Below are 17,488 nucleotides of genomic sequence, written 5' to 3'. Positions count from 1 at the left end.
AGACATGTTTGTATTGTTGCGCTGGAGCTATAAAGCTAATAAAGCTAACAAGTAATGGAAATTTGTAGCCCAGGTTAACACAATGCAATCTGCATGGCTGTCATCCTACACTTGCCTTAAACCATGTTGCATTGTTAAGCAATCTCAGATAGACTTGCTTTTGTGGTTTCTCGGACTGCATGCAGGTCTTTAGGTGTGCAACATACTTTATCCATTTTTATAGATAACAGTATGTCATATAGTGTCAGAATCACATTAACAACTCTATTTGAGATTACATACAAGGAAATTGCACCATGATTTGTCAAAATTGTAGCACAATTTAAAAACTGAAACTCATATTTCCTTACAGTGGTGGTAATAGGAACCAGAGATCATATTGTCTGCAGCAAAAATCTAGGTTCCTGTCACCACCACTGTGAACAATCCTGACTGTGCCAGTTTCTCTAGAGAACATTTGACTTCAAGGCAGTTCAGATGGCCTTATTGTCACCTTGCCCATTTAATTATTTGAAAAATCACTGGAATTCCACTTAAATTATTTGATGTTGTTTGATGATTTATGACTGTTATAGTGATGCTAATCTAGTGGCTATAAGTTTTCATTACTTTGTAGCTACATTAACCTTCAGAGCAAAATTAAAGAAGCAAACTAGATTGTGATTGACTGTTTTTTGGGGTGAGAAGAGAACTGTGTAAATCAGATTTGTGGCCAAACTATCACTTTAACCTTCAGCATCTTGCTGGCTTGCTCCTGTCTTGCCTCCATGATTCTTTCTGTACTCTCTGCCAGCACTGTCTTTCATCTGTCTCCCTAGCATCGACAGCTTCAGCTTTTATCCTGTGTCCCTTGCTGTGCCTGTGTCTCCATCACTGTTCCAGCCATATCACCTGTCCTTTTGTTGAAGCCGTACGTCACTCAACTCTTCAGAGTGAATACATCTTCTCTTATCCTCGGTCTTATGTGTGTGCATCTCTCTCCTGTCCTACTCTTCGTCCACCATCTGCTGTTCATTTCCATTTCCATTTCTCTGTCTAACATCCAGCATCTGTTTCCTCCACTTCACATTGCTCATCATCGCAGGGCCAAAATTTAACAGACATCCAGTCAAACACTGGCAAATATTGCTAATGACTGGTAAGTTCTAGTTCACCAGCCACACATGATGCATTTCTAATATTAGCTAATAAGTCTGTCATACAATACATTAACCTGTTTTGTGTTTTTTTTTTTTTTTTGCTCTTTCACCTCATCAGTGTTTGTGTGCTCCTTTTCTCCCACAAGGCCTCATTCTCTGGTTCTCTCATTTTCTGACCAGGCAATGTCAAGAACAGCCGCCGCTCGTCGTACCTGCTGGCCATCACCACTGAGCGCTCGAAGTCATGTGATGAGGGTCTGAACACATTCAGAGAGGAGGGTCGCGTGTTCTCGTGAGTGTTAATAGCATGGTGTGGGAGATCACAGTACTGTCTGTATTTGTTTTCCTATTTGCTGTATGTCTAAAGGTTCAGCAGTACTCATGAGCCCTTGCTTGTTCTTTTGCCTATATATGAGAAAATCAATAATATAGATTCACAGTGCTCAAAAGTAGTCTTGCTGCACTCACTGAGTAGACTTTATATCTTGTTTATTTATTATATCCCAAGATAGAGTTATCATTTATTATTTTATATAGAAAAGTCAGAACAGCCAGCGATAACAACCAGGTTAACTAACTGAAACTCAAACTTGTCCTGGTAATTATTCAAAAACTTAAGTAAGGCAAGTAAAAATACTCAAATATTATATTAGTGCCACTTTCTTTTATATAGACCAGAATTCAGTATGTTATTTAGATCAATATTTTGTTGGTCCTTCTTTTGGATTTCTTCTTGAAGTCTTCATGGAGAGCATGAGTTTACAAAAGTGATGTTCATCCATGCTTGTTTCTTGCTGGGCTTGGCTCTTTTGAATGGTCAGAGCATGACAGGTTTTGAGCACTTCCTCTCTCTCTTTCTACCTCTTTAATACATTTTTCACTTTTCTGTGTATCTGTAATCTTTCTCACACACACTTTATTGACAATATTTTTGTCAGACTAATTCAATTGAGTATTCAAGTTTTCTTAGTTTTCTAACTTTTGCTGTCTTTTAGAATGTTACTGAAATGTAGAGTCATGTGTGTTGGATGGTACATTGGAGATGTCTGGTTTGACCGTGTATACATTTGGATTACTGTCCCAACATTTGTTTTGAATAAAATGGGGGGTTAGGTGGATGTTTTCTGGCTTGCTATTGCTCTCTTGGACTCAAAGAATAGATTGATAGTAATTATAGCTGAAATTATGTACTTTTGAATATGGTAAAGCACAATTTCCACAATGCATAAACAAATAGAATGATTCTTAAAAACAAAAAACAAATGGTAATAGAAGTGTCCCAAAACTACTTTTGAGCAGTGTATACATTATTTGTCTGTATATATCTTGTTAATTTCTATGTGAAAAAATATCCATCTTTTTAAATTATGCAAGATGCAGTTGACTGAATGTGACTGAATGTTAATGTTATGCAAAAAGCCACTGGCTAATTATATCCCGCTTCTGAAAGTTCTAATTTTCACTTCCTTCTGCAGGAGATTACCAAAAAGAGTCAAAAGCTTTTTTACAGATGGGGTGAGTTCTTTTACTCCTAGACCTTCTTGGACAGTCTTGCCCAGAATGTCAGTTCATCCTGTGGTTAATTGTTGGTGTATGGTTTTTCAGTCCCTCGAGAGTCTGCGAGCAGCAGAGGAGGCTCGTTCCAAACGCCACTCCACCTCCGAGCTGGGCAGCATTACTCTCACAGACATCAGGAAAGAGGGCTGGCTACACTACAAACAGATACTCACAGAGAAGGGAAAGGTGTGACTCGTGCTCAGTCCTCACTATTAAAGAAAAGTTCCAGTGCTTTTTCTTAAAAAACATTTTTTGGGCTTCACGGTTTTAAAATATGTTGGTTGTTGCTGTGAAATATGTACTTCCAAAGTAAGGAATAGAATTGGACCCTCCCACAGGCTTCCACAGGGGATACAAACATATTAATGCACTAATGCAGTGATGTATTATTTCCCAAAAATTCTGCTGTTATTTTTATCTTCATGTATAACATATCTGTAGCTTATTTACTTAACTACTTGTCAAACCTAACAACTACTAGTGTACTGCTCTGTGCCTAGTATCATAGGTAGTTTTGTAGTACTTAAGTCAGGACTGGTCTTGAGACCGTAACTTGATGGTCTCGGTTTTGGTACTAGGTATTATTTGCTGGTTGATGTTCATTGGTTCCAAAATTTAAACATCCTCTGAGGGCAGATCAGAATGTTATTATTATTATTTGTTTTCATTTATTAATGAAAAAGGATGTTATGTCTTCTTGGCTTTAAGAATGGTGAATAACCTCATCATTATTTACTTCCAAAAGTTACAAGTTGGACTAAATAATTAATTATACCTTTATTAGCAAATGATTTCAAATTTTCCCTTTTATAATTATAAAAAGGAGATTAAAAAAAAGGCAAAGGCTACAGTCACAATCTTGGAGAAAAAAGAAGAAACTTGTGCAGCATAACAAATGAACTGTCTCAGCTTTCTGTGCCCCTCTCTATTTTCTGCAGAAAGTGGGTGTTGGCATGCGGCCGTGGAAACGGGTTTACTCTGTGTTGCGCACCCATTCACTCTTTCTTTACAAAGACAAGCGGGAGGCAGTGCTGCACGGCGCCGGATCGTTAGGCCACAGTCATGGCCACAGCAGTCAATCTGAGGATGAGCAGCGAATCAGCATCCGTGGTTGCTTGATTGACATTGCCTACAGTGAGACAAAGCGGAAGCACACACTGCGGCTGACCACTCAGGACTTCTGCGAGTACCTGCTGCAGGCAGAGGACAGGGACGACATGTTGAGCTGGATCCGTGTCATCCGAGAGAACAGCAAAACTGACAGCGAGGTCAGAGAGTAGACAGGAGTCAGGAGTTAACAAAGCACACAATGTTAATGCCAGATTTCTTAAAGGACCAGAGTTACCAAATTTTACTTTTAGCTTTACTTCCTTTTGCAAAATTGTTGCAAATATGCAGTACCTTTCAGGCTGTGATGTTATTTGTGATAACACCTGACTTTGAGTGTTTTCTGCTATTCTTCTATAAAGTGCTATAATATTTTATTATTAATTTTATTCTATATTTTATTTTTTATATGTTTATAATATCATTATGGATTATGTTTACGTATTACTGAAAGGGACGTTTATTGTCTTTTTTATAGGAGCTAGGTTTCTCCAGGCAGGCACTCATCAATAAAAAACTGAATGACTACAGGAAACAAAGGTGAATTCTCATCATTTCTGCTGTGTTTCTGGTAATGATTAAGCTCTTTGTGTTTGAGAATAACTCCATTCTTCAACACATTTGTATTTTTCTACATCATTTGAGCACAGCAGTTGTCCATTTCATTATGTAAAAATCTAATTACGAATGAACTAATAGAAATGGTCAAAAATTGCTTGAACTAAAACTTCTTTACATTAACTTATATTAAACTTAAAGAACAGCTTTTGCCTTCTGTAAAGTTACCCTTTTGAAGACGCTTTTCTCCTTTTGATGATATAGATATGATAATATTGCAGTGTTAGTTTATATCATGCATATCATGTCATGTCACGGTGCATCTCTTGTATCCACAACAGCCCAACAGGTAATAAACCTGACACTTCTCCTAGAGTCCACCGGATGATGCAGCCTTTTCTCCTGTCAAAGACAGACAACACCACAGGAGCAAACCGTGCCCCCAAAACAGACAGCAAAGGTTAGTCATGCAGAATCTTGGCCTTTAGAATGCATTGAACAGAATTAGGTAGTTAAAAGTGTTCCTGCTCTTGATGCAACATGAACAACTGCACTCCACATTTGCACAGATTATCTAGGCCATATGCTCATGAAGCCTTTTCATAAAGTGTAGCAGTACTGTTTCAGGATCAGTTCATTTTTTTTCCTTCTTTCAAATACACTGACTGATTCTGGGTCAGCACTACTGCTGTGAAAATGATTTGGAAATGCTGGCTCTGGTTATAGAGCTCCACTCCCACTCCATGATATTTCCTGAATACAGGCTTTGGGCACATTCCAGTTACTGATAGCACATGCAATTATGGTGTGACTGCCATAGAGCTGAATAACCCTTTCTGATCTCTACCACTGCTCTCTCTGTCTCTATCAGAGGAGAGCAGTCCCCCTAAGGCTCCATGGAGCATCAACATTATGAAGAAGGGAAAGAAAGCGGGTCCTAAGGCCTTTGGAGTTAGACTGGAGGACTGCCCGCCAGGTGCCAATAACAAGGTTAGTCAGTGTGAAACGGTGAATGGGGCTATTGATTAAGTAGCTCAGTGAAGCATAGAGCTTAGGCACACTGCACTGTCAGGTAAATAAAGCTATAAATATTTCAGGAAGATGTATTTCTGTTGCAATGGATAATTGTATAATTACTATTTTTAACTGAACAAACCATGCATATCCTTTCAAATTTGCAATATTTTGCTGGAAAAAGATAAACTAGGAAGTCTTTAAAGGCACATTTTAAAAAAACTATATAAGAACATGAACACTTTTTTATCAAAGTTGCATAAAAATTTAGATTTGGCCATCTTTAAACTACTCTGTGTCTGATTCATTAACCTTTCATATGACTTGCAAACGATTTGACCTCAAATGATGAATCAGCTTCAATGAGTGAAATCAACGGCCAGCCTACCAGCTACTCATTTACATATCATTTGCATGAAGTATACCCTAATTTAAGCGATTAGGTGAGGGAGCCAATACAACAACAGTATTCAGTGTCTTGTGAGCCAATGGCTATGCTCGTAGGTGAAGTTTGAGGTCGAGCAATGAGTGCACTGCTCCCCCTACTGACCAAAGGTTATACTTTATACAAAAATTGTGAAGAAAATTAATTGTGAAAAAAACAAAATGTCTTTGTTTTTAAGATGATAGAATGATGTAGAGTGTGATAGGTTTCATTATATAGCATATTATGGCAGTGTTTGGTATGGTTTTGCACTGAAGTGTTATATATATATATATATTTTTTTTTTACTGCATTATTGCGGTGTTTGAGATGCTCCTGCATTAGATATGTATTTTTTGGGTGTAATATGTGTAATATGACTTTTAATGGAACATAATATAGTTCAGCATTTGTTTACAACAATGTGCATGTAAAATAAGTATGCATTTTTATATTGGATTGCCATGTGCATAAATTGTTGGTGTTATAGATGTTTTCTGTTTTTATTCTTATTATTGGTATTATAGATTATACTGATCACAGTTTTGGTTAGTTAACTGCAAATCAAGCACTTTTTTCAGGTTACTGAACTATTACATTCAAATGTAGAAACACTCCTACTAGGCGTGAGTTTGATTATCCAGATAAATGATGAAACAGTGATACACTTTTGATTCACTGAGAATTTTAATCGATTTTGTTTGTAACTGATCAGTGGTAACAGCCCTAATCCTAGTTTTCTGCTGCTATTGGTGTGGTGTAGTTTGTTCCTTTGATTGTGGAGATCTGCTGTGGCCTGGTGGAGGAAATGGGTCTTGAGTACACTGGTATCTACAGAGTGCCAGGGAACAATGCCATGGTGTCCACTCTACAAGACCAGCTCAACAAAGGCATGGACATCAACACTGCTGAAGAGGTGAGAGAGAGAAAGAGAGAGAGAGAGAGAGAGAGAGAGAGAGAGAGAGAGAGAAGGAAATAGAGGTAAAGCCAGAGAAAGAGAACGTCAGTCTGACTCTCATCGTTGTTCCACAGAGATGGCAGGACCTGAACGTAATCAGCAGTCTCCTTAAGTCTTTCTTCAGGAAGCTTCCAGAACCTCTTTTCACTGATGGTGAGTTAATTCCCTCCACATTAAAATTATACTGCAGCTCATCTTGCTGTGTGTAGGAGTGTGCCTGCGGACACTGCTCACTACTGCCCCCTCTTTGCAGACAAATACAATGATTTCATCGATGCCAACCGGTTAGAGGATGCAGGAGATCGGCTGAAGACCATGAGAAAACTGGTATGTAGATAGAGCTGGCATTTCAGGATGTTATTTGAATTGCTTTAATTTGTTGATGTTTTACCATTAACAGTGCTGTTCATTTGTGTATACCTGCTGTTCACCAGTTTGGAATTGATGTTTGCCAAAATAAAAACTATTTGGTTACAGATAAATGCAGAAGGTGATTCTAATTTGTATTCAAACAGTCGTTAGGAAGCTGGAAAAAGGTACATTTTAAATGTTATAATAATGGATGGATTCTAAATGACTGAGAAACCTGTATAGCTTCAAGGTTAAACTTAATAAAATAAAAGTGTCTCACAAAATAAAATGCCTCAAGACAAAGATATTATATCTTGTGTATATACAAAATATTATAGAGAATCACAATATATTTATAGTTATTTACCTACTTATTGTTCCCAAAGTACTTGAAATATTGAATAAAACATAAAAGTGCCTTTTGGTGTCAAGTTTATAATATTTAAATGTACAGTGTGTAAGTTGTTATTGTATGAAAAAAAAACCCTCAAAAGTGAACTAAAGAAGGTGGTACTAATAGTAATCTTCATGTTGAATCTGTTTTTAGATTTTCATCTATCACTCAGGGATGTTTTGTTTTTGTAATATACACTTTTAAAAAAGTACAGTAAAATACAAACTGTGGTGACATTATCTCAAAGTTGTGTAGTTGATTTTCAAGTATTCTAGGGCTCCATGGAATCTAAGGGAAGTAGTCCTGATCAGTCCAGAAAATGTATTTTTAAAGACATGTTACATCTCATAGTTGTCATTAGGTCACTCACTCTTTCATGGTAGTTTTCTGCTTTATGATTTCCCAGAAATATTTTAAGAACATTCTTGGACAATAGCTACTTCTACTTGACTCAACTTGTATTTAGAGTCCCTTATTACTCCCTTATTATTAACCTTTTATTACTTCTCTAATTTGAGGATAAACAAAAATCCCTTATTTGATCTTGCCATCACTTGTCATCAGAAATGTATTCTTCAGATGCATAAATGAAGTTATTTGTCAGTCTTAAGGTTATATCATACATATAATATCTTTACATACCTGAAAAAGTTTTCTTTCTTTCTTCTCTCTTCTTTAGATCCGTGACTTACCTGATCATTACTACCACACACTTAAATTTCTGATTGGTCACCTTAAGAGAGTGGCAGATAATTCCGAGAAGAATAAGGTATGTTGCCTGGTATTACCCTACCCAGTCAAGTGGACGTAAGCAAATTCCGGTCAATATTAACCAAACCTTGCAACTGCCTAAGCCTGGGGTGTTCAGTCTTATCTACAAAGAGTCAGTGTAGCCGCAGGTTTTCGTTCCAACAAAGCAGGAAATCAAGAGCTGATCAGGTGCTTGAAGACAGACAGCAGCTGATTAAACAAGTGGAACAACTTGTGTACTTGTTTGGAATGAAAATCTGCAGCCACTCTAGCCCTTTGCTGATGAGACTGGACACCTCTGGTCTACGCAATGGCCTTATTGTTGATGATGGAAGTATAATTGGCCTTGCTCTTTTTGCGAGGGCAGGGTGGTCCTCCCACACCCCCTTCACTCAATATGACAGACACTCAGTAGGGGACAGGTTTGAGAGCCAGAGTTAACAGTCCAAGTCCAAGTTTATAACATGATAAATGCCCCAGACAGAATGGGTGAAGTACTATAAATGGATCTGTTATAAATTTATCCACAAATGCTTGTTATAGTGATGCTGAAGGTGACCATGGAGCATGAGTGCCACATTGAAATTAAATTTTCAAAATCTCAGCATATTTTAGCATATTGTGCACTGTGGACAGTTGTGTTTTCTTTCTTTAATAACCTTTCTCTGTCTCTTAGATGGAACCCAGAAACCTTGCTCTAGTGTTTGGCCCCACACTGGTGCGAACCTCAGAAGACAATATGACAGACATGGTCACACACATGCCAGACCGCTATAAGATTGTAGAAACACTCATTCTACATGTAAGCACTAAAATTTTTTAAATTACATTATTTCCCCTTTTCATACCATCAGTGAAAATATGGCTGCAAATCTCCTCTCTTTTCTTTGCAGTTTGCCTGGTTCTTCAGTGATGCACTGGATAAAGATGAGAAGGTACAGTCTGATTTGTACAGTGATTATCTGGTAGATGTACGCTTGGCCTTTGGAAAAACAGCATGCTCATTACACTAGTGACACCCAGTTTGCTCTCCCAGGGCTCAGAGCTTATGATTCAGCACAGATTAAAGCTGTTATGCCTGTTTATATGCAGTGCAAATTATACTCCTCCAATAATAACTAAATCTGACATCTCACAGCCATCTTAAAACCTGCCACATACTGACAGCAAATCCAATGTAGCCGTGCTAATTGTAAAGTGTGTCTTAATGCTGTCCTGAGATCATTTGCATATTACATATTGCTGCTCCTGCATCAGTACAAGGGGAGCCTTTAGCCAAATCCAACTAGGGAGAATTTTAGGTGGCCTTAGGCTGTTTGTTCTTCTACTTAGACTGTCTCACTGATATGAAGCCACAGGCTGTGCACCCTGCTGCTGCTGAGAATATTTGTTTAGATGCATAGATCATTGCTTACAAAGTATTATGTGAAAAAAACAAACTTGTGACAGTGACTATTTCATGTTGCCTAATTAGCAAATTTCACATCAGCTTGTGCATACATTGCCTGCAAACGCCTTGGGTTCTCTATATTTTGTCATTTATGTAAAGCTCTTTGAAAGAAGATACAGCTGAATGCGTAATTGCCTCTGGTTCACCTTACAATGTGCTGTCTGTACATATTAAGCATTTCTGGAGAAACCATGCGTAGTCTCAGCTCAGCAGTAAAGGGTTAGCAGCACCCTAGAAGAACAATATGCGCTGTTGTTGGTAGAAAACCTCTTATCTCTATTTTGTCATTTTTCAATGTTTGGCATAATTCAAAAATGCCTGTTGCTCTTTGTATTGTTTGTAAATTTCATGAAGAATGGACCAAAAGAAATGGTCTAAAATGAAATTCTGGTTCCATTGACTTACATTAAAAGTAAAGTTGGTTTTTTCCTTCTCCTGTAAAGTTACCATTTTGGACATACAAGGTTTTCTTCCGACAACACCGTATGATATGTAACATCACAGGTTGTCAAGACTTGTCAGATCCATTCATTATAATGTTTAGCCATTTTTAGTAGTTATCAATTTATTAGGGACACATCTTATACATACTCTCAGTGGCCATTCTATCAAAAACACCTGCCATATGTACACATTGTAGAGTTAAAATTACAGGCTGCAGCTTTGTTGCTGCACATTTGCTCTCTACAGTTAAACCCCTCTATCAAAAGAAAAAGACCACAATGGTACCCAAATGACCACATATTTTTTGGGAGGCACGGTATTCGAATTACACCCTAACCTTTTTTGTGGGAGGGCTACATTGTAGTATAATTTGGCTCGGAATGTTTAGTATTATGTTATAATGGTATAATCACACATATGCATAATGCATTTTTTGTGTTGTACAATGTATTTTAAATTTACAGTACAGTTAGAGAAAAGCCATCTCCCTGATTTTATGCAGATAAAAAGAACGTCAAATTGTGTACACCATTATTATAAATTAAACTTGATGGAGATCAACAAAGATTAATGGAGTTGGGAATTGAGTTAGTTTCAAAGACAAAACTTTGAAAGGGTAGGAGTATATCATTAAAAATAATGGAATGATTAATAAATATTAATAAATTAGGTTAGTAGGATCTGTGACTCCTCCCAAATTCATATTTTGTTTTTATGGGAACTCATGTCTCTTTTGGGAAAGCCAAGCTCCCTCTGCCTCCCCTGTAATTCCAATACTGATAGAGGACCATTCTGAACACAGCAGCACAATGTTAAGCAATTTTTTTTGCGAAAAAGTCAGTCCAGAAAGTCAGGAAAAGAAAATGTGAATTAATCCTTTACCGACTTGTACAAATTTCTGAAGGTGACATAACATGTGAGGCACATACAATGGAGGGATTCATACCTTGATTAGTTTTCGGTAGAGCAGTTTTGACAGCCCCCCAACAACTATAGCTGCAAAAATTAATATATGCTGGGTGGAGTGGGCAGTGGCCCATTTAATGAGGGTTGAAGTCATTGTACCACTTTGCCGTTGTACACCAAAGCCCTGCAAATGCGTCAAACATGGCTTCCGTTGCATCATCACTTCTAAATTATGATCCCATCACTGTTTTCCACTTTTCTCTCTTATGGATAAACCAAGTTTTCCACCTCATCCAAGGGCAAAAACGTTTTTTGTGATATTTGGGCATTTTGAGTTTCTAGACTTTCCATTCAGGTTGTTCGTGCAAACATTAAGGTGCAGCAATGTTGCAGGGGTTTTTAAACACAGTGTCCAGTATCAAATTATAGTGCAAAGGACTAATCTTTGCCTGTTTCTCAGACCCCTGAGGACCAACGAGATGAGCAGCCTGTTCCAAATATTGATCACCTCCTCTCCAACATTGGCAGAACAGCACCGACGGGCGACGCCTCAGGTGAGACCAACATTACACTACATACACACTTTATTCTACTTTATTCTCTATCAATATCACTTACGGTACAGTGACTCTTTATGCTTAAGCAGATAAAAGCAATCGCTTGGGGATCCATGCCAGTGCAGGATTACTTATAGAGTTCCATGGCTCAATTTAAGGTAGTCTTGAAGATAATCCAATGTGCTTTTATTTTGCTCAGCTCATTGCTTCCTTTCATTGAGCTTACAGAGAGCTTGATTTGTAGGATACCATCTGCAATATTTGGATTTGCCTTCACAGTGAGGTTAATGGCACTTTAAGGAAATCAGGCATGCTTTATTCTAATTTACACTTCTTATTCAGAACCTTTGTAGATCTTTCTCTATTTCCCCCACTTTGGCACTAGCTGGCTATTTGTACTTTATCTAACTAGTTTTACTTTTCCTCTTAACATTCTCACTCAAACTCTCTCTTGCCGACTTCTCCTGTGTGTCTTTTCCTTCCTCTTTTCTGGATCACTCTTCATCACTTGCTACCTGAGCCAGTGGAGCAAACTCTGCGGTAGGAGCTGGATTCCCACTTGACACTGTGTGTGTGTGTTTCTGTGTGTGAGATATTGTTTGGGAGGACTCTAAATATTCTACTTAAGCATCTGCAGTAATATTTATAAACTCATAACTGGTTACCTGCAAAGAATTGGTGTATGAGTCATAGTCATGAATTTTCTGTTATGGCAAAATCCCTTTGGATCCTCACAGTAGGCACCATATATTTAATATAAGCTTACTTAGTCCTTCATTTTCCCAAATTGTTTTAATGAAGAGTGCTGAATTCATCGCCATTCTCAAGACATTAAGACACATTAAGAGCACCACATTGCCCATTGGTTCACATTGTGTTTATCCAGCTCTGCAGACTCCTGACCTCTCGCTTTTCTCTGTCCTCTCTTTTCTCCACCTGTACAGATTCCACCAACAGCGATTCAGCTAAATCCAAGGTAACGGCCTCTTTTTTTATTTACATCAGCACTACGTGACATTACAGTGATGCAGAAAGCCAGCTATTTAGGTAGTGCAACACTTGAGGTCTTGTTTTTTTAATAAATAACATTGTTTGTTACTTGGTTACAACAATTCATGCAATGGGGTAAACAAATACCCTATCACAGAACATAGACACATTCATCATCCAAGCAAGAAATATTGCATGAGGACAACACCCATATGCATAAGTGTTGTAAGAACATTTTTTTCTTAAAACAAAATCTCGAATGTAAAAATGATGTGAAAGTGGCCAGAGTGTCCAATGACAATGTGTTCATTCTCCCATTGTACACACTGTAGATGGCAGTTCCTTTGTTGCATGCTGTTGACATATGGCAATAATTATATTTTGTCATTCCATGATAGTTTTTGTGTTTAATTATTGAATTATACACAGAGTTTGTGAGGGCTTCAGAAGCCAGGTGTTGCCATGTGATATGTGTGAAAAAAGGAAAAAGAAGGCATATGATATGATAAAAATATATAATGTTATATGTAAAGCCTTCAGTTTCCTTAAGAACAAAAAAATTGACCTTTATATTGTAGGCAGGCAAATAAAAAAAAATTTTAAGTAATTGCCATATGGCAACACTATGCAATAGAGTTAATATTGACAGTTTCTTCCACCACAAATGCGGCATGTTGTGGAACATTGTCTTTACTTGAAAGCTGTTGGTCAGAGGCATGATACAAGAAAAATAGTAAAGAATATACTGCTATCAGCTATAACAACACAGGTATATCAGTTTGTGCTGGAAATAATTAACATTATCATGTTGAATCTCTTGCTGCAGGGATCGTTGAGTTCAAAGAAAGACGTCAGTGCCAAGGACTTCCTCCCCATGTCCATCATATCTGCCGTGACCCGGAAGAGAAAGAAGCACCAGAGCACCTGCCCTGCGGATAGCAGCAGCGATGAAGATTTAGAGCACGAGCCGGTCAAAGCCAGCAACTACAGGGAGCTAGAGGAGGGTGGGGGGAATGAAGAGGGAGATGAAGAGACAGAGTGCCCTCTTTTAAGTTCAGAAAGTCAGGCCAAAGTGGTGGAGGAGAAGGATGGAGGAGGAGAGGCAGGCATGGGGTCATGTGAAGGGGCAGGAGAGGAATTGGGAGGGAGGGAAAATGCAGCTTGTCAGCGAGAGGATGATGATGGTATACATGTAGACACTGGTCTAAGGGCACAGCCACGTCCTCGTAGCTTTCTCTACTCACACCAAAGTTCCACAGGCCTGAGAGCCACAGGTCGTCCTGCCAGCCCGTCCTCTTCCTCCTGCCCGAGCAGCACTCACAGAAACGGCCAGACAAACCCCGTGACCCGGAAGAAGCTTAGAGGAGAAAGAGTGCGCCCCCGCTCTCTGTATGGTGAGGATCTGGGGCTGGAGCGGGCCGCTGTAGGACTGTCCCGTGTCAAAGCCTCACTTGTCCGAGGCCAAGAGAGGCTACTACAGGCCATGTCCCCCAGCCGCGATCCCTCCGTCCCGCAGGGCTGGCTGGGCCAGGTGCAGGCCAACCTCCTAGCCTCTGCCAACGACCTGTGGAAGTCAGGCGCCCAGCGACGGCACAGCTCACCAGAAACGCGACGCAGGAGGAGAGACTGGAGACGCCACACAGTGGTGGGCAACGCACCTGGGGAACGCTGACCAATCACACAAAACCTCACTAAAATCTAATACAATAACCCAGTTGTTCCGAACACTAGTCCTGCAGTACTCTTGGCCTGCATATTTTAGTGTTTTCCTGCTATAACCCATCAAAGAAAGGCTTGTTAAAGAGGAATTCAACCATTTCTGCAAAATTAAACTGTTCAGCTGTAAACAAAGTTGTTCAGAGTGGTTTGATGTGAGATGCATGATTTTAGAGAAACTTACCAAGAAAGAATTGTGCTGACTGGAAGCAGACATCCACAGCAATTAATGCCTCCAACAGTTACCTCACAGAAAGTTATTACATGAAATTATTACAGACCAGCTGTCTCTTGCCTGAGACACTGTTTTACGATAATTTGAGAAGGTTTTGGCCTGAAAGACGTTTTTTTAAACCCCATCTATGGTAGAATGATGTGTAGGATTACTGGTGATTTTGGATAGTAAATAAAATGACTACATTTGCATTGTAGCCATTGTGGCCACTGGTTCTTATTATCCACCACTGTAAAGAACTCCAAGTTAGTAAATCTCTGTCCAATGCAGCATTTCACATCAAACTGGTCAGATTTTTGTTTACATCTTAATGACTGAATTGTGCAGAAATTTTGAAAATCCAATTAAAGTGCAAATTGCATGGTTAAATGAGTACCTCCATGTTTTTTAAACTTAATCTCTAACTGTAGCATCTGCAGTGGAAATTTGATTACCAGACAATAATTTTGACACTGTTTCCTGTGTTTAGAAAAGAACATTGCTCAAGAATTTGTCAAAGATATTCATAAATTAAGCTACAATTCTCTTTAATTTGTTCTTTTAGTCATGAGACTCGTTTTCCTGAGGGAAAAAAATAAGTAATTTTAACAGTGCAGTGATGCAAGCTAATTTTTCACATGCTCCTCTTTGATTATTATGGATATCAGAAACTTTGAAGTGAAAGACATTTGGAGTTCACTTCAGCTCATGAAAAGCTGGACTGGAAAAAAATCTTCCATTTTGGTACACTTAGCCAGCTATCCAACTTGCCAGCCATAAACAAAAAACACAATTACACATAAGTAAACTAGGTAATCATGTACTCATGAGAGTACAATGCTGCCTGTGGAGTCATAGCAAAAAAGTTTAGAGAACTTATGTGGTTGGTGGCAGCAGTATGACTGGAGTGTGCAGCTGTGCTTAGCTGAATAACTAACCTAGCTGGTAGGCAGTTGTCTAATTCACCTACTACAAACAGTAAAATCACAGAAGTAAAGATAATATTGGTAATTCTATGTATCATGAAGTCTCTATATTATGTATTTTATATGGCCAATGGGGATAAATTACTTGTATTTAGACACAGAGGACATGAAAAAATGTATTCACTCTGGAAGCCCATTGCTACAAATTTCATGGACATAAATGTAACACATTCATTTAGAGAATTCAGAAACTGCCGGTTGGCTTGCACATCAAACAAAAATATAAACACAACACTTGTTTTTTCTCCCATTTTGCAGTAATTTGATTTTTTTCCCTAGTAATGTCAGGCAAATGGTGGTCACACCAGATACTAATGTGGTGGTTTTAAGCAGGGTTCCAGTAAAATCTTTTCAGTAAAAAGTCTTGGTTATATATTTGTTCAATATAAGTCAATTTTGAGTCAGCTGCTTTTCTGTTCATTTCTAAACACAGGGAACCCCACTGAATTTATTGTCTGTGGTAATCAGTGGTATGAAACCGATGTGGCAGATAGAGATCAGGTTGAAAAACTGGTTTGATCAGATGCATTAGAGCAGTATATGAGTATATGCAGGAGGGTGCTGCTCCAGGAACAAGCCTGGGAATCACTACATTAACACAACAAAAAGCCTGTGCCAATCAGATTCCTTTAGCTGAGAAAATACATTAGGTGCAAGGTTCAGTGGAAGTCTTAAACTGATGGGAAGCTTGACTATAGCTGAATTCACTTCAGCTATTAATTGCATAAGCGCAGCATGCTGAAAAAACAAAACACATTTCATGCCATATTTATGCAATAAAGGCTTAAGGCCATTCAGCATACTGCACTGTTTGCAATAAATAACCTGAGCCCTTTCCAGCTTAATTCCTGTCTCTTCTCACCCCCACATCCATTGGAGGAGGGCACTTTATGCCAAAAGCAATGAAGAGAGCAGGATCTGAGCAAGACTTTGCACTGCCCCTTATCAGCATTACCAACAGACAGCACAACATGGCTCCCACACTCAGGTGCACAGCTAGTGGTTTTAAGGATAGACGGCTGTGGAGCACCCATAAAAACGTTTAAGCACTCGTGCGTATTTTAGAAAAACTCTGATATAGATATAAAAAAAAAAATACTGAATCAAAGATCTGACTTGCTCTCCATCACCCGTCCTCCAGTCTTCCCATTAATGAGTGTAGATGACAGTATTACAGACACAGCGGTTTTGTGGCAAAACAGCTGAAAGCAGCTACACTGAAAAACAGCATAACCTTACCTTAAGCTCCAGGAATGCCAACTCAATCTCTTGTTCTTTCTCTTCTGCATTTTGATCTCACAGTACTTGTTCACCCCACGGTGGCTTTGATGAGCTGCTGCAGATGGTTCAAAGTTGTACCGTCTAGTTCTTGACCAGATATTACGGCCAACTCCAATTCCCCCTTGTAACATGTCTGTCCTCTGTGTTTGTGGGTCACTGTTACTGCCCTGTGCACGTATGTTCATACACTATGTGGGTGCTTGTGTGGACCAAGTTTTGTAACAGTTGTACAAAGCCTTGCTAAGTTAACCTTTGTGTACAAATGATACATATGATAATATAATATTTGTTTTGAACCGTTTCTTTTTTTTTACTTTTGTGCTGTTACATAAAGAGGTCTTATTTCTCTTGTGTATGCGTGTTTTAAAAGGGAGAACATCAGAAAATTCTCTTGGCAACAGATTTGGATTAATTTTCATTATAGAACTCAGGCAAGTGGATATCCATACCAACTCAAGTTACCGCACAGCTGGAATTTAAACTCAAACATAATGGATTCTCAAGTATAAGCAGGCCTTTAAGACTACAGTGCCAGCAGCAGTGGTTTAATACCTATATAAAAACACCTTTTGAATGAACTGTGGGCCAAAATACCAAAAAGCATGCACACAGGCCATCTCACAATATTATAAGCTCATGTGATCTATTACATTTACAGGATTCTGACTCAAGTCCTATTTTGAGGAAGGAGT

At 38.6% G+C, this 17,488-nt stretch overlaps 1 protein-coding gene across 7 annotated transcripts in view; it reads left to right on the top strand.

Annotated features, from left to right (window-relative positions):
* Nucleotides 1–17,097, top strand: part of arhgap23b (Rho GTPase activating protein 23b) — a 71,658-nt gene extending 54,561 nt beyond the window's left edge. For 3 of the 7 annotated variants that reach the window (XM_037544203.1, XM_037544202.1, XM_037544201.1), the window contains exons 9-25: nucleotides 819–932; nucleotides 1,320–1,431; nucleotides 2,615–2,654; nucleotides 2,745–2,882; nucleotides 3,635–3,964; nucleotides 4,282–4,343; nucleotides 4,703–4,821; nucleotides 5,233–5,351; nucleotides 6,563–6,715; nucleotides 6,832–6,910; nucleotides 7,011–7,084; nucleotides 8,182–8,271; nucleotides 8,929–9,054; nucleotides 9,146–9,187; nucleotides 11,513–11,606; nucleotides 12,554–12,585; nucleotides 13,426–17,097. In XM_037544203.1, coding sequence (XP_037400100.1) covers nucleotides 819–932; nucleotides 1,320–1,431; nucleotides 2,615–2,654; nucleotides 2,745–2,882; nucleotides 3,635–3,964; nucleotides 4,282–4,343; nucleotides 4,703–4,821; nucleotides 5,233–5,351; nucleotides 6,563–6,715; nucleotides 6,832–6,910; nucleotides 7,011–7,084; nucleotides 8,182–8,271; nucleotides 8,929–9,054; nucleotides 9,146–9,187; nucleotides 11,513–11,606; nucleotides 12,554–12,585; nucleotides 13,426–14,271 — 2,570 coding nt within the window. In that variant the 3' untranslated portion in view covers nucleotides 14,272–17,097. Of the gene's footprint in view, nucleotides 1–818; nucleotides 933–1,319; nucleotides 1,432–2,614; nucleotides 2,655–2,744; nucleotides 2,883–3,634; nucleotides 3,965–4,281; nucleotides 4,344–4,702; nucleotides 4,822–5,232; nucleotides 5,352–6,562; nucleotides 6,716–6,831; nucleotides 6,911–7,010; nucleotides 7,085–8,181; nucleotides 8,272–8,928; nucleotides 9,055–9,145; nucleotides 9,188–11,512; nucleotides 11,607–12,129; nucleotides 12,150–12,553; nucleotides 12,586–13,425 lie in introns of all 7 variants that reach the window. The other 4 variants (XM_017693169.2, XM_017693166.2, XM_037544204.1 and 1 more) reach the window with 3 other exon arrangements.
* The last annotated feature ends 391 nt before the right edge of the window (nucleotides 17,098–17,488 follow it).

This window comes from Pygocentrus nattereri, chromosome 13, assembly GCF_015220715.1.
Source record: "Pygocentrus nattereri isolate fPygNat1 chromosome 13, fPygNat1.pri, whole genome shotgun sequence".
In the NCBI taxonomy this organism is placed as follows: Eukaryota; Metazoa; Chordata; class Actinopteri; order Characiformes; family Serrasalmidae; genus Pygocentrus; species Pygocentrus nattereri.
The sequence above is the reverse complement of the archived record's forward strand: the minus strand, read 5'-3'. Positions and strand labels throughout refer to the sequence as shown.